Source organism: Pelophylax lessonae, assembly GCF_965119305.1.
Source record: "Pelophylax lessonae genome assembly, chromosome: 8".
NCBI lineage: Eukaryota > Metazoa > Chordata > Amphibia > Anura > Ranidae > Pelophylax > Pelophylax lessonae.
Genome location: NC_138775.1, coordinates 108518734 through 108534523, shown reverse-complemented (window position 1 = coordinate 108534523; position 15790 = coordinate 108518734). Strand labels below are relative to the sequence as shown.

Below are 15790 nucleotides of genomic sequence, written 5' to 3'. Positions count from 1 at the left end.
TTGGTATCCCAGACCTAAACGAAATGGGCTAAGGTTTTGCGCCAGAATCTGGAGGGGAGTCAACATCCTTATGAGCTGGCGGATCCATTGATCCAAGGGTTACAGTATATTTGTGATGCATCCCTGGATGCGGCCTACCTGTGACAGTGGTGAGCCTTCGCCGCATGATCTGGTTGAAGTATTGGTCATCTGACCAGCCTTCTAAAAAGGTACTGACTGATCTTCCCTTTGTAGGTGACCGTTTGTTTGGTGCCTCTATGGAAGAGATCGATAAGGGCCTTGCGGGAGGCAAGAATACATTGCTTTCACAGGCTAAGGGCAAGGAGTGAATAAAAAATGGGAGTGTGAAGGCGTCTAGTTTCTAATAGAATGTTGACACTTTAAGGAAAATGATCTGCTTCCTCAAATTGTAAATTTTCCAACAGTGTATAAACAATAATGAATGAATATACGGTGAAAACAATATCTTATATTTGTGTTACCGTGCTCAGAAATATTTGTGTACAGTGCTTAAACCAGGCATAGGTATAACATGTACCAATAAATATGCCCGATTGATAGAAAAATACGTGCTGAAGTGGTGAATAAAGCCAAAACAATTCAATACATTAAAAAATATATAATAAGACAACTTATATGTGTGCGGTACCAGGTCCAGAGTACCTGGTCTATATAATTTTGGTGCTGAAGTGAAGGAATGAATTCAAAACAAATGTGAATTAATATGCACTAGTGATATTTGTATCTATCAGTGCCGCACTTAGTGATATCTAATGCATATAGGTGACATATTCAGTGAATAATTCCACTATGAATTAGTGCAATTATCAAGTGTAGGTGTTACTATAGTAACATATCAGTCCATTTAGTGATTTTCAAGGAGAATATTATATCCAGGTGTTCCACCTCGTGATCCTTGTGAGCTATGTGATGATGATTAAATGCTCACCAGAGATAGGCAGGTCCCACAGACCCTGCAGGCTTTGTGATATTTATCCTAATTGATATACATGGGTATGGCCACTCCTTCTCCTCTCTCTCCTGAAGCTGCAGAAGGCTGTCTGGTTCCTGTTGTCCAGCCATCGATCATCACTCAGGAGTTAAGGTCCTGGGAGTCCCAGGGGTTCGGGGTTCGAAGAAGTGTCTCCTATTGTGGCTTCGCTCCCCGGCCCTTCATCTGGGAAAATCTTTTCTTCCCCTGTATTGGACTGTAATTACCATGAATGCAAGTCTGTCTGGACGGGGAGGTGTCTTGGGAGTGCGAGTCCAGGTTGCTGATCAACATCCTGGAAATTCGGGCGATCAGACTTTCTCAGTGGACAGATCATCTGCAGGGGCGCCCTGTGCGGATACATTCGGACAATGCTACGGCTGTGGCATATGTCAATCATCAAGGGGACACAAAGAGTGCCCTGGCGGGCAGGGAAGTGGCCAGCATCTTGAGGTGGGCAGAACGATATGATCCAGCCCTCTCTGCTGTGCACATTCCGTGGGTGGAGAATTGCAAAGCGGACTATCTCAGTCGGCAGACGTTGGATCTGGGAGAATGGTCTCTTCACCCAGAGGTTTTCCATCAACTATGTCTTCAGTGGGGGACCACTGATGTGGACCTGCTGGCTTACCGTCTCAACAGGAAGCTACAGAGGTTGGTGTCAAGGTCTCGGGGATCCTTGGCGTCAGTATCATCTGATTTAAGCCTTTCCTCCAATACAACTTTTCTCGAGACTGCTACGCAGAATCGAGGTAGAAGGGTTCCAGTCATTCTGGTGGCACCAGACTGGCCTCGCCGGTCTTAGTACGCATGCTGCTTTAGGGTCGCTGGCTTAACAGCTTGGCTATTGAAAGCCAGGTGCTGAAAGACAAAGGGCTGTCAGAGTCAGTGATTCCTACACTGTTATAGCTAGGAAATCTACTTCCAGGATGGTTTATCATAGAGTTTGGAAGGCGTATAATACTTGGTGTGAGTCTCGGGGGGGGGGGGGGGGTTTCGCCCCGCTCCTTTTCTTTGTCTCGCCTGTTGGAGTTCCTACAATTGGGTGTAGATCAATGTTTGGCTCTGGGAACCATCAAGGGCCAGATTTCCGCCTTGGCTATTTTTTTTCCAAAGGCCGTTGGCAGCAAAGTCTTTGGTTCACACTTTTGTGCAGGGAGTTCTCCATCTGGCTCCTCTGGTGCAATCTCTGGTACCACCGTGGGATCTCAATTCGGTTCTCTCGGTGATTCAAAGGCCTCCCTTTGAAAATATTTGGGAAATTCCTCTGCTCACCTTGTCGCAGAAGGTGGCTTTCTTAGTGGCTATTACTTCCGCGTGTCGGGAGTTGGCTGCGTTGTCCTGTCGGTCACCTTACTTGGTGATTCATAGGGACAAAGTGGTGTTACGACCCTGTCAGGCGTTCCTTCCTAAGGTTGTCTCGGGGTTTCATTTGAATGAAGATATTATGCTATCGTCCCTATGTTCCAAGCCTAAACATCCTAAGTAAATTGCCTTACATTCCTTAGATGTGGTACAGCTGATTCGGGTTTACCTGGCAGTGACTGAACCGATTAGGAAATCCGATTCTTTTGTTCTTACGGATGGACCTTGTAAGGGGCAGGCCACATCTGCTGCGATCATTTCTAAATGGATCAGGCAGACGGTGGTGCAGGCCTACTCCATTAAAGGTCAGGTTCCTCCTTTTCCTGTTAAGACGCATTCTACGAGGGTGCTTAGTGGGGCTTCCGTCATCCGGCGTCAGTGGTTCACGTGTGCAAGGCGGCAACTTGATCGTCTGTACACACATTCACAAAATTTTATAAGGTGGATGCATCCTCGGATATGGCGTTTGGCTGCAAAGTTTTTTGGGGCTGCAGTTGCGGAGGCTTCCGCTTCTTGAGGGTGAAAATGTTTTCTGGTGGTGAGCTCCAGATGTACCTTGTTGAGCTTCTGTTGTTACCTTGTTGGCTATGTTTAGCCTTGTTGGGAATTCTGCGTTTGCTGTGTTTTTTCGCACCCCTCATGTTGACACTTCTTTGGGACATCCCAATGAGAAATTGAAGCTGTGTTTGTCAGTGAATGAAAGAAAAAAAATGGATTTTTGTCTTACCGTAAAATCCTTTCTCGGAGGTTCACTGACAGACACAGCACCCACCCCTCTTTTTTGGGGTTGGGTTATTTGTTCTTCTGACACTGCTTGTTACAAACTGGAAGTCCTACAGCAGGAAGTGATGGTATACCCTCTGGGACTGCCCCAGGGGCATAACCAAAAAGGTTTCCTCCTAGTCCTACTCCTGAAGAGTCACCGTAAAATACCCAATGGTCTGAGGAATTGATGTTGTGTCTGTCAGTGAACCTCAGAGAAAAGGATTTTATGGTAAGACAAAAATCCAGCTTTTTAGTCCCTATATAATTGGAGTGTTTTTATATTTACTTGAAGTTCAGGATTAAAGATTGCATTGCATTGAAGCAAACAAAAAGGAGAAGATAGCTGCGCTCAATACGTGAACATATAGGCTGCCAGTACAAAGGTATTATCAGACCAACAGCAATGTGTATTCGGGTACAGCGCCACAATAGCAGGTGACAATGAATAAACAAAGTAGATAAAGTCTGTGAGACCAGATGCTGAAGTGCAGAAATGAATGCAAAAGGATTCCAACACCATTAGTGAAGACACAATCCTGACGATCACCATGTGCTCAAATAAGGTAATTCCCTTACCAGAACTTTAGACCACCTGTTACGGAAGGTCAACTGGACATAGGGCATGAAAGCAACCACCAGGATAGGGTAAGCTCCAAATTCCAGCACCAGATCCACCACGGAACTTGCATCCAAAGCAGTACAACTTCATATGCTCAAAAACCTCAAATATTGGATGATGATATCCCAGGTGACCATATATGTAACAATCTGATCAAAAGACTCTTCACAGAATCGGACAATGTGATCGTATCTGTGAAGTGCTGATTTGTGTGAACCACTTGGGAAATTGTCATACATTTGCTTTTTTAAGACCGGAACTGTCAAATTTTAATACATGAACATTGTCTCAGTTCTACAAGTGTTAGACATCGTAGATGCATAATCTGCCTTTTATATAGTTTTCAATGATGTCATGCTTTTTTAGACTTTAAAGTGAACCTGTCACAAGCCTAATGCAACAGCTGTTACCACTAGCCTAGTGCTTGGTTTTCTGAAAATCCCACTGCATTGAAGCACACACTATGTGCTTCCATCCTAAAGGAGGCCCAGCAATCCATCTATGGCTTTTGTTTGTTCTGATATTCTAAATTGCAAAGTACAAAAATGTGTATAAAGCTGAATGTTGGAGAAAAGGGGGGAGGACTTTCTTGCAATGGGGGCTACCGCTGTACTGCAGTGATATAATGGCTGTGTATGCCTGGGGTTCAAGTAAAAAGAACTTCTATATCCCTATTCCCTTACTCCTGCAGGATTCCTCCACACTATTTGACTGGCCCCTACAGCCTCCTTCTAACGCATTCCAACTGTTTGCATTCTGATTTCATTCTGTACAATGCAGGGCCAGTAGCCCTGCACTGTATGTGAGAACACAGGGATCGCCCACAAGCCAGGGCGTCAGTTTGAAAAGAAGAGTGCCAGTTGCTGGGAGGACAAGGGATTAGTTGAGTAAAAGTCCTTGTTACTGGTACCCTAGACATAGTCCTTTATTTTTATTTTTCACTGTGTTTAGCCTTATAACAATAAATAATGTACAATCAAAAATCATGCACTTTTCTCTGCTGATACAGTAATTTGCATACAAACATTTTCCCATGTAGACTGGCATGTTCACACCCTCTCACCTGCTGATATTCCAGAAAGCGTGCAAAGTTAAGCAATAAAATGTAGGTGAATATTACTGAAGTTTTTCTACATCCCTGCTGCCCAGCCTGCAGCCTTTTGCCACCTGTTTGCATATCTCTCAGGGTCCTGCAGACCATGGTCTTTGTTTGATTTCTGAGATGACCACAAATATGTATCTATTGTGATGAGCACAAATATGCATCTTTCTCCATTTTTCATGCTGATCCTTGGCTCCCACTTTCTATACCAATATGCCATATATCCTTTCCTTCCACTCCTCCTTTCGGCTCCTTTCAACTTTCTGAGTTATTTTCTGTTCCTGGCTTTCTTTCTCACTTCTCGTATTTGCACATCTTTTTCCTCCCTCTCCCTGTATTGGCTCAGTGTATGGTCAGTGACAGTGGATGGGCATGATGAGCTCATTGGTTACCATGGCCTCAGTGGCCCTCACTGACTGGCCTCCCTGGTCATCCGAGTTAAAACCAGCCGCATAGAGCATACATGGCTGGTCCCTGGAGCTGATAGGCAGGCTCAGTTGGTTGCATGGCGATCAATGCCGATGACAGGGCACATGTGAGCATGCAGCGCTGGCACTTTTTAGTGGTTTGGCTTACCCGGCTGGTTGCTTGGCAACCAACAACGCCATCATGATTCCTCCGATCAGGCAGATGCGCCTGATCAATACACAAAGTACATGTACAAATGTTTAGAGGGCCAAAGAGACCCCCAGCACTGCCATATTGCCTTGCTTCCCCAGGCATAGTTGACAAACTCAGCCTGTACATATGTGACATTTGTATATGTTTTTGGTGGGACTGACGACGCATATGCTTTTCTTGGATGGGAGGGGCCATTTGTTCTGGCTCTGATTGGTTGATATTCACTTAAATACTTATGCACAACTGCATTTATTTATCACATGCCGACAAAGGGGTCCCGCGTCACTCTAAAACGCAGCACTACACTATGTTTTATGATGTGATCTTTCTTTGATTAAAAACTGTTTGGAAAAAATTGAAGACCCTTGGTGTGCTGGCGAATATCTACATTATCAAATATGGAAGCGGTCACAGTCTAGCCTGACGTTTTTTTGTGAAATTCTTGCCTCCTTGCTGCAATGGTTCCGCTAGATCTGTGATTTCATTTGCATGTACTGTTGGCTTTTGTATTCACCTATGGGTGTCGCCTGCTCTACTGTTGATTTTATATCACTTAAACTTCTTTCACTTTTTGACCTACCTCCCAGTCTGCTTTCCTATATATAGACATGCTCAGTGCAGCCTGCGTTGCCTGAACAACTTTCTAGTTTCTCTCTGTGTGAGCTAGCTCCTTGATCCCCTGACTTCACTGGAGTGGTCCCCTTTCCTGGGCCACACCCTTTGGCAGGTCCCTCAGTACTCATGGACGCTTTTTTTCCCAGCAGCTCCACCTTTTCCAGGGACTGTGTTTCCCGCCAAAGACGCCCTGTCACATGTACCCTCAGTATTTATGGTCAATCCCAGGATGCATTGCGAGAATGCCCTCCCACTGGGGCTGCCATAAAACGTGTCACTGGCTAGGTTTCCTCCATTGTCCAACACGCACCCCCATTGGATGCAGTGGGGACACTCCCTCAGACCCAGTGAATCGCACCTGGAAACATGTGACAGGCAACCTAATAGATTAGGCTCCCCTGATAAGCAGCAGGAGCAATATATGCTTTACCTAGCACCTACCTAACTAGGAGGGTGCTACATCTATATACAACTATATATAGATCAGACCAAAATGAGGGACAAATGAGGAGGAAAGGGGGACAAAGGGAACTTTGTTCTAAATCAGGGACAGTTGGGAGCTATGTGTGTGGCCTTCTGGTACCCAAGAAATTTTCACGTGAGTTACATATAATTGAATCTAATGGGGAACCAACAATCCAGATAAACCTTCAATAAAAGCTTCATCTTACTTGACGCAAGGCAAAAATCACCTGGTTTCATGAAGAAAAACTTATCTGTGTCAGTTTTCACTTTGAGTGCCAGTTTACACCAGGAATCGTGCGTTTTCATTGTGAACCACCACTAATATCTAAATTGAATTGATCAGCTGCAAAATGCACATAGCGTATCTTCTTAGTATTGCGTATGATGTCATCAGAGTGCTAAAGTTGTAATGAATCAGGGTTGTTTATATTAAAAAATGGCGTACAGAAAAAGGATGAAGTTAAACTTTAGTGAATCAGAGTGATTCTGCTACTTTATGGATACCCTTCATGTCGAGCCAATCATTTGGTAATACTGTGGTGGCTGGGCTTTTCTGCAAATGCATCTTGTGAAAGAATCCAGCAGCTGGCATCTTCCTTAATACTACATAAAATCCAATTTCTCTATCGCTCATTGACGGACGCATTTCTCTCTGATCCATATCAGTAGGGTAATACTGCCCCCTACAGGAGTAGGACACTAGGCAGAAAAAAATTCTGGCTACGCCTATGGGCAGTCCCGGAGGGTCTCTCTTACTGCATAGGATGTCAGTTTTAATATGCCTGGTCGGCTAAGTTTGGCCTTAGGGACTTGTTCTTTTCTGCTGTTCCCACCCCTCATTTTATGGCGCTGCTTTGGGACGTCCCTACTGATATGGATCAGAGAGAACTGCGTCCGTCAATGAACGATGGAGAGAACTGGATTTTTAACTTACCGTAAAATCCTTTTCTCTTAAGTTCATTGATGGACGAGGTACCCGTCCCTCTATTTTGAGTTGGGTTGGTGTTACTTTTCTGACACTGCTTTGATACAAAACTGATATCCTATGCAGGAATAGAGAGGGCGGTGTACCCTCCGGGACTGCCCATAGGCATAGCCAGAACTTTTTCTTGCCTAGTGTCCTATTCCTGTATGGGGCAGTATTATCCTACTGATATGGATCAGAGAGAACTGCGTCCGTCAATGAACTTAAGAGAAAAGGAATTTACGGTAAGTAAAAAATGACAGACGCAGCTCCATATCTTCTTGACCATTGGGTTATGCTGCCCCCTACAGGAGTAGGACACTAGGCAGGAAAAAGCTTTTTCACGCCTATGGGGCAGTCCCTGCAGACATACACCGGCTGGGAATTCAGTCTTAGTTTGTCTTTTTTATTTTAAAGGAAACCTTTGTTAAATTTAATTTTTTAGCTAGTTATGTTCCTGAGAGAACTGCAATCAACAGCCTACCTGGGTTTCAGACTGGATATGCTAGATCCTTAAGGTCTCCCAGTACAGCCAGCGAGCTTTCGTAGGTTATAGCCCAGCACTAGGCTTTGCCACTTGCTCCAGTAAGGGGGGATGGATGCAGTTGTTTTTGACCGGGCAGTCCGGATCGCACACGGGGGTCTTTGAGCAAGTTCCAGCCCCCCTTGGGATTAGTGACTGGGGCAGGGATGTCTTTTGGGCTCCCTACGGCGGTTATAGGCTTGAGGGGAGAGCGGATGTTTCTTCATCCGCAGGTCTGTGCCTTTACGTGGCTGGATCAGGCCAAAAATTTAGGCCGCGGCTTACTCGCAGCTGTCCGACTACCATGTCAAGCTGTCCGAAGTACCTGACTGAGCTGACCAGTGGCTGGCTGACCAAGCTGCTGACCGGGGTGATAGAGCAGCAGATGGGCATCCGTCCTAACCCCCCCCCTCGGGGGGATGGACTTGGACTGCCTGGCGCCCCCCTTGAATCGGGGGGTGCCGTGGGGACATTGTTGTGTGTGGGTACTCTGCGTCTGCGTTACAGGTGGCCTCCTCTTCCCCTTTATAGGGAGCTATGTCCTCTTATGTCATTTATGGTCTTAAGGCCCGGCGTCTCCTTGCGAGACTGCGGTCGGCGACCTTCCCTGCTTGTTATGCTCTCAGGGTGAGCTTAGCATATGGTCTGCGTCCACTCACTTTGGGTGCTCTACAGTGAGGATGATTCCTTTTTTACTGCAAGGGCGCTGGTGGATGCACTGATTGTATCGGTGCAGAAAATTTAAACATGGCGGCGCCGTTCCCCTCGGGGCCCGCAGATGCCTTAAAGGCGGCAAAGGTACTCCCTTTTTCCCGCATGCCGTGTCAAAATTGTCATGCGTCAGTGGCGTTGTTCTAAACGTAAAAATGGTAACCACACATGTTGTGGCTAAAAAGCTGGTCTGCGGATCAGGTTTCTAAAAAGGCTCTACAGATCTCCCCCTATTTGGGTCTATGTTGGAATCCACTAAGGGCAAGTCACCGTGTAATAGACAGGGCCCTTATTTTTCAGCATACAGGCGGCCCCTTCGTGCTTTCGGCACGCAGGAGCAAGGGGTGGTTGTGACGGGTCCCTCTCGGGAACGCTTTCAAGGATTCTATTCAAACCTGTTTACTGTGCCCAGAAAAGAAGGCAAAGTACGTCCAATTCTGGACCTCAAGGCTCTGAGCCGCTTTGTGCTGGTACAGAAGTTTCAAATGGAATCCATTAGAACGGTAGTGGCGTCTCTACACCAAGGAGACTTTTTGGCCTCTATAGATATCAAGGATAGCTACGCATCCCTATCTACGCCGGACACCAGCGTTTTCTTTGCTTCGCTGTAGGAGAGGAGCATTATCAATTTGAAGCGTTACCCTTTGGTCTCGCCTCCGCCCCCAGGGTCTTTACCAAGGTGCTGGCTCCGGTGTTGGCATTACTTCTCCAACGGGGGATTTTGGTAATGGGTTACCTGGATGATCTCCTATTGAGGGCGGACTCTCATTCAGCCCTGTTGGGCGACTTGACGATCACTGTACGGACTCTGCAAGAGTTCAGTTGGAACGTCAATTTAAAAAAATCTGCCCTGATACCTTCATTAAGACTGGATTATCTGGGCCTGACTCTGGATTCCTCTTTTGCACGAGGGTCTTTCTTCCTCCAGACAAGCTGCACAAGTTGCAGGGGGTGATCCTTTTGCTGTTGGCTAACAATCTGCCCTCTCTGCGTTTTTGCATTCGGGCCTTAGGTCTGATGGTGTCAACCTTCGAGGCGGTTCAGTTTTCTCAGTTCCACGCGGGACCCTTACAAAGTGAGATTCTCGTCAAATGGAACAAAGATCCAAAGTTCTAGGACACTTTGATTCAAGTGAGTCACAACTCAGAGTGCTCTGCTATGGTGGCTTCACTCGTTAGCACTACGCCAGGGCAAGTCCTTTCTTCCGTTGTATTGGACGGTTGTTGTGTATTGGACAACTAATCAGTCGTTTCTTCCTAAGGTGGTTTCTGGTTTTCATTTGAATGAAGACATTGTGCTGCCTAGACTTTGTCCTAAGCCAAAACATTCCAAGGAAATTATTCTTTGAATGTGGTGTGGGCAATTCGAGTTTACTTGGCGGCTACTGAGTCATGCAGAAAATCAGATGCTCGATTTGTCCTTACCGAAGGATCTCGTAAAGGATTGGCTGCGTCTACTGTGACCATATTCAGATGGATCAAACAGACGGTAGTTCAGGCTTATTCCCTGAAGGGTCAGGTCCCTTCTTTGCCTGTGAAGGTGCACTCTACTAGTGCACTGAGTGCTTCCTGGGCTTTTCGCCTCAAGCGTCAGTGATGCAAGTTTGCAAGGCGGCAACTTGGTCGTCAGTGCACATGTTCTAAAAATTCTACAAAGTAGACGTGTTGGCATCTTCGGATTCCTCTTTTGGCCGCAAGGTTTTGCAGGCTGCTGTCTAAAAGAGAACATTTTTTCTCTTTGAGGGTGTATGTTTTTTCTGGTTGAGCTCCAGTTGTTCCTGGTTAAGCTCCATGTTACCTGGTTAGTTAAGTTTAGCCTTGGGGAATTAAGTTTTTTTTTTTTTTGCGTTGTTTTTCCCACCCCTCATGCAAATACTGCTTTGGGACGTCCCAATGGTCAAGAAGATATGGAGCTGCGTCTGTCAATGTACTTCAGAGAAAAGGATTTCGTTGTTTTACTACAATCACATTTTTTAATTCTTTTTTAGATTTAAAGTGTTTTATACCATTTTTATTTTCTAGTTTAATGATTTTATTGGGATTTCAAGTATATAAATCATAACAGCTGTTAAGCCTAAGCAAAGGCAGTGACATCAACTGACAACTTATGAGCTAAAAGCTGCCCTTGACATCACCAAAGGGCCACACATAATGTTCAATATATGTAATGCTTGAGAAGGCTGTCAAAAATACACCTAATAAAGGACATGAGGGTCGGAGATTGTGAATTTACTACATTTTTGGCTAGGGATATGCAGCAGATGTAAATAAAAAACATTTTACATGAAGCCAGTAGAGATCAATGTTATTGCCCTAATCTGTATTCCCACTACAGACTGCTGAAGCCTGAGGGCCACACATCACATAAAAAGGGCCGCAGGTTGGGCATCAGGGGTCTTAAAAAATAAAATGTTTCCACTTCGTGTCTTATGGCAAATTATGTAGGTAAATCGAAAAAATTGCAAGTTGCACATTGATCCTTTTCTCTTTGTTCACCTTTCCAACATTTCTTTGGCAGAGTTTCAGCCTGGTGTGCCATGGAAAGGAATTCCGAACATTGACCCAGAATCAGACCCTTATGTTACCCCCGGTAGCGTTCTGGGGGGTCCAGCCCCATCTCCCATCGTAGATACTGACCACCAGCTACTGCAGGACACCCCTACAGGTTTGTCATATTGGTCACGCTTCATTGTTATACATGTAATTTGTGATTGACAAAACAAAAAAATGTAAGTATTCGAAGATGAATATTCTGATATGCTTTAAAGAACAGCTAAACAACAAGTTGTCCTTTTTAGGTATGTCCCAACCTTGAATTCAGCCTATCTGGCCCAATACTTGCCTTCCTCCCCATTCCAGAAGGTTTTACTATTCAGCTACACAACCTTTGTTCAGAAAGCCTCCCCTCTGTGTTCTCCTCACCCTGCACATTCACACCTCAGACCATTTAATTCCAATGGCATCCTCCAGCAGACTGACTGCCCCAAAAAATGAATGGACCCAGAGCATACTGTACATGTGCAAGATTCAGGGGACTTGGCAGGAAAAGTTTTTGGAAGTAAGGCTGTATGTCTCCAAGCAGGCCTGCACAATTGAGAAGAAGGTGTTAAATCTGGTTTAGTCTGGATACGTATTAAATCAGCAAAAAATGTCTACCTGTTTTCAGTATAAACAAAGATTTGGCATGGTCTGCCTAACTTTACTCTGTTCCTAAAAGCAATATTGGCCATTTGCATCCATCATTACTAAGCGACTATCTTGGCTTTTGTGGAAAAACAAGTACACAGGATGTTCTATCCTATGCTCTTCAAGCCTAGCATTTAATGCATCTGAGGAATCTTGGCCAACCAATTGGCTTCACCTCTTTTTTGCTTGCCCACCTGTTAGCTAACTGGACTGAGCTTTACTCAAATGTGTAATATTAACCACTTTAATACCGGGCACTTCCCTCCCTTCCTGCCCAGGCCAATTTTCCCCTTTTAGCGCTTTTGCATTTTGAATGACAATTGCGCAGTCATGCAACACTGTACCTACACCAAATTTATGTCATTTTCCCCTTCACAAATAGAGCTTTCTTTTGGTGGTATTTGATCACCTGTGCGATTTTTACTTTTTGCTAAACAAATAAAAAAAGACCGAAAAGTTTGAAAAAAAAAAAACGTTTTTTTGTTTGTTATACAATTTTGTAAATAAGTTTTTTCCTGCACTGATGAGCACTGATGAGACGGCACTGATGGGGTGGCACTGATAGGCAGCACTGATAGGCGGCACTGATTGGCACTGATAGGTAGCACAGATATGCAGCATTGGTGGGCACTGATAGGCGGCACTGCTGGGCACTGATAGGCGGCATTGATGGACACTGATAGGTGGCACTGATGGGCACTGATAGGTGGCACTAATGGGCACTAATAGGCGGCACTGATGGGCACTAATGGGCACTGATAGGCGGCACTGGTGGGCAATAATGGGCACTGGTGGGCGACACTAAAGGATGTCAATGATGGGCACTTGTGGGCAGCACTGATAGGGAGGACACTGGTGGGCATCACTGATGGGGAGGGCAATGGGGGGCTCCCTGAGCCCTGATTGCCATCCCTGGTGGCCATAGTGGGCATCCCTGGGGTCATAGTGGGCATCCCTGGTGGATCTAGTGGCACCCCCCCCCCCGAGGGTCTGCACTGGTAATCAATGATATGATTACCAGTGCCGACCCCCCCCCCCCCCCCTGTCAGGGGAGCCGCCGATCGGCGCTCCTTTACTCGTGCCTGTCAGGCACGAACTAAGTTACATAGTTAGTGAGGTTGAAAAAAGACATCAGTCCATCCAGTTCAACCTATGATGCGTGTGTGTGTTTGCTTTTAACCGTACATTGTATACCCCTGTATGTTGTGGTCTTTAAGGTGTCCATCTAATAGTTTTTTGAAACTATCAATGCTCCCTGCTGATACGACTGCTTGTGGAAGAGAATTCCACATCCTTACCGTTCTTACAGTGAAGAACCCCTTACGCACTTTAAGGTTAAAGCGCCTTTCCTCTAGTTTTAGTGAGTGGCCACGTGTCTTATTGTATCTCCTTTCTCTGAATAGTTTGTTCCTTATGCCCGATCAACGGCTGTTCCTGTTTACGATGTGACCAGCCGTGATTGGACACGGCTGATCGCATGGTAAAGAGCTACGTCAGTAGTCTCTTTACCGAGATCGGAGGTGCAGGGTGTCAGGCTGACACCTCGCATCACCGATCGCCGCTCTGCGCGCCCCCGGGGGGGCGTCCAGAGCTGTGTTATCCTGCCGCCGTCATATGACGTCCGGTCAGGATAACACAACCACATTCCCGCCGTCATTCTGTTATAGGGCGGGCGGGAAGTGGTTAATAAAGGGCCAACCAAGTGCTGCTGAGGTAGAATGGCAAACGTGTAATTGCTGTTCGATCTCCTTAGCATGTCCACAAATGCTAAGAGGTGTGCAGAACAAGCAAAAGTGGAGAGGATGGAAGTGGCTGGTGCAGTATATACTGGGACCTGTAGAGCACAGAAGAGTACTACCCTGTACTATATGGTCAGTTGGTGACAATGTAAATTGACCATTTTGGTTAAATTTCACTGTTTCACTGAACACAGATGTAATAAGCCCGCTAGGCTTATAATATTGATTTTTTTTTTTTTTCTTCAAACAAAGGCACATTGTCTTTTAAGAATATCAGGTGACAATTGTTTCTAAACTCTGCTTTGTCATATGAATAAAGCTCAGGTACATAATTTACATACATATGTACTAGAGGGAAATATAACAAATAGCTACATCTTATAGATGTGCAATTTAGTTTGTTCAAAAATCAAAAAACCGTGATTCCTTAAAGTGATTGTAAATTCTTGTTTTTTTTTTTCTTTTTTTAAATAGCAAACATGTTATACTTATCTGCTCCATACAGTTGGTTTTGCACAAAACAGCCTGGATCCTCCTCTTCTCGGGTCCCTCATCGGCTCTCCTGGCCCCTACCTCCTGTTGAGTGCCCCACAGCAAACAGCTTGCTATGGGGGCACCCGATCCAAGTCACAGCTTCCTGTGTCCATTCAAGCACTGAGCCGCAACCCAGCCCCACCCCCTCTCTGTCCTGATTGGCTGAATGATTTTGATTGAAAGCAATGGGAGCCAGTCACGCCACTCTGCTGTCTCAGCCAATGAGGAGGGGAGTCTCAGGCAGCTTAGACACACATTGGATAGCTATCTTTCATGCCATCCATTGTGTACAATTGTGTTTCTAGCTGTGATTGGTCAATTTGATTACATGGCATGCAGGGCCAATTACAGCCCATCTGTATCATGTGATTTAGCTTTGATCAATCACACCTAATAACAACAAAGCAAGCTAAAGGAATAATTTTCATTAAGTAAAATGCTTGCTTATAGCAATGTAATTTCTCTGTTGCTCATTGACAGACGCAGTCCTCTTGATTAATATCAAATTGGGTTATACTGCCCTCTACAGGAGTAGGACACTAGGCAGAAGGAAAACGTTCTGGCCACACCTTAGGGTCAGTCCCAGAGGGTATATCCTCTCTCTCTCTGCTACAGGATGTTAGTTTTTTTCTGTCTAGTCAGGAGTAAGGACCTAAGTTCCTTGCTGGGATCTTTGGTCCTGGCAAGATTTTTTTAGAAAAAAAATTTTTTAGGCAGCTTTTTTTCTCCAGTTGTTCCTGTGAGATCTTCAAGCAATTATGCGGGAGCTGGGCGACGGGCTGGATGTTAAGATCCAGTGGTCACCCCAGTCAGCCTACAAGCGCGTGCAGGCCCTAGCTCCGCGCTGGGTCGGCCGCGACATAGTCCCACTGGACTGGGGACTGGCCCTGCGAGTTAAACGTCTCACCGGGACGGCGACGACCAGTTGGAAACTGAGTCGCGGCGTCCGTATTGGTCAACAGCCCCCCCACTTCGGTGGAGAGGGGTTCTGTTAGGAGGGGGTGCCCGCCGGTTCCGGTATGGTGAGTAGTATGTCCCCCCTCTCCCCTGTTGGGTTTTGGGAATAGACACGGGCCCCCCTGTGGATGGTCGGACCCTCTTGATCCTGGGTTCCTCCTCTATCCTATAGCATGTGTCACAGATCTCTTGAGTGTGATTAGGTGAATAGGAACCAGGAGGCTTGGTTTGGGAGCTGACTATCGGATAGTCACTGTATGAGTGGGCACTGTAAAGGGACCATGACTGAAGTCAGGGGCTGGCATTACTGTTTAAGATGGCCATGTAAGAGGGTGATATGATCCTACCTTATACTTAAGGTTGCAGTTGCCTGGACTACCGCCATCCGCTGCCGCCATCCTCCCGCAGGCCGCCATCCTCCTGCAGGCCACACACCTCCCACAGGCCGCACAGGCCGATGCCTGCCTTCCGCAGGCCGCACGGGGTAGCAGGCCGCTGCCATCTTTCCACATGGGCCGCCGCCATTCTCCCGCAGGTCGCGCGGGGCCGCCATCTTGGCGTAGCCTCGTGTCTCCGGCATGGGGGTGGCCATTTTGGAGATGACCAGCTACATCGAGGAGTAGCAGGGGAAGCG

At 46.1% G+C, this 15790-nt stretch overlaps 1 protein-coding gene across 4 annotated transcripts in view; it reads left to right on the top strand.

The window, feature by feature from the left end:
• The window catches only part of TNRC6B (trinucleotide repeat containing adaptor 6B), a 754281-nt gene that overhangs the window by 624616 nt on the left and 113875 nt on the right, over positions 1 to 15790 (top strand). For all 4 annotated transcript variants that reach the window (XM_082265794.1, XM_082265793.1, XM_082265791.1 and 1 more), the window contains one exon: positions 11259 to 11405. In XM_082265794.1, coding sequence (XP_082121920.1) covers positions 11259 to 11405 — 147 coding nt within the window. The remainder of the gene's footprint in view (positions 1 to 11258; positions 11406 to 15790) is intronic.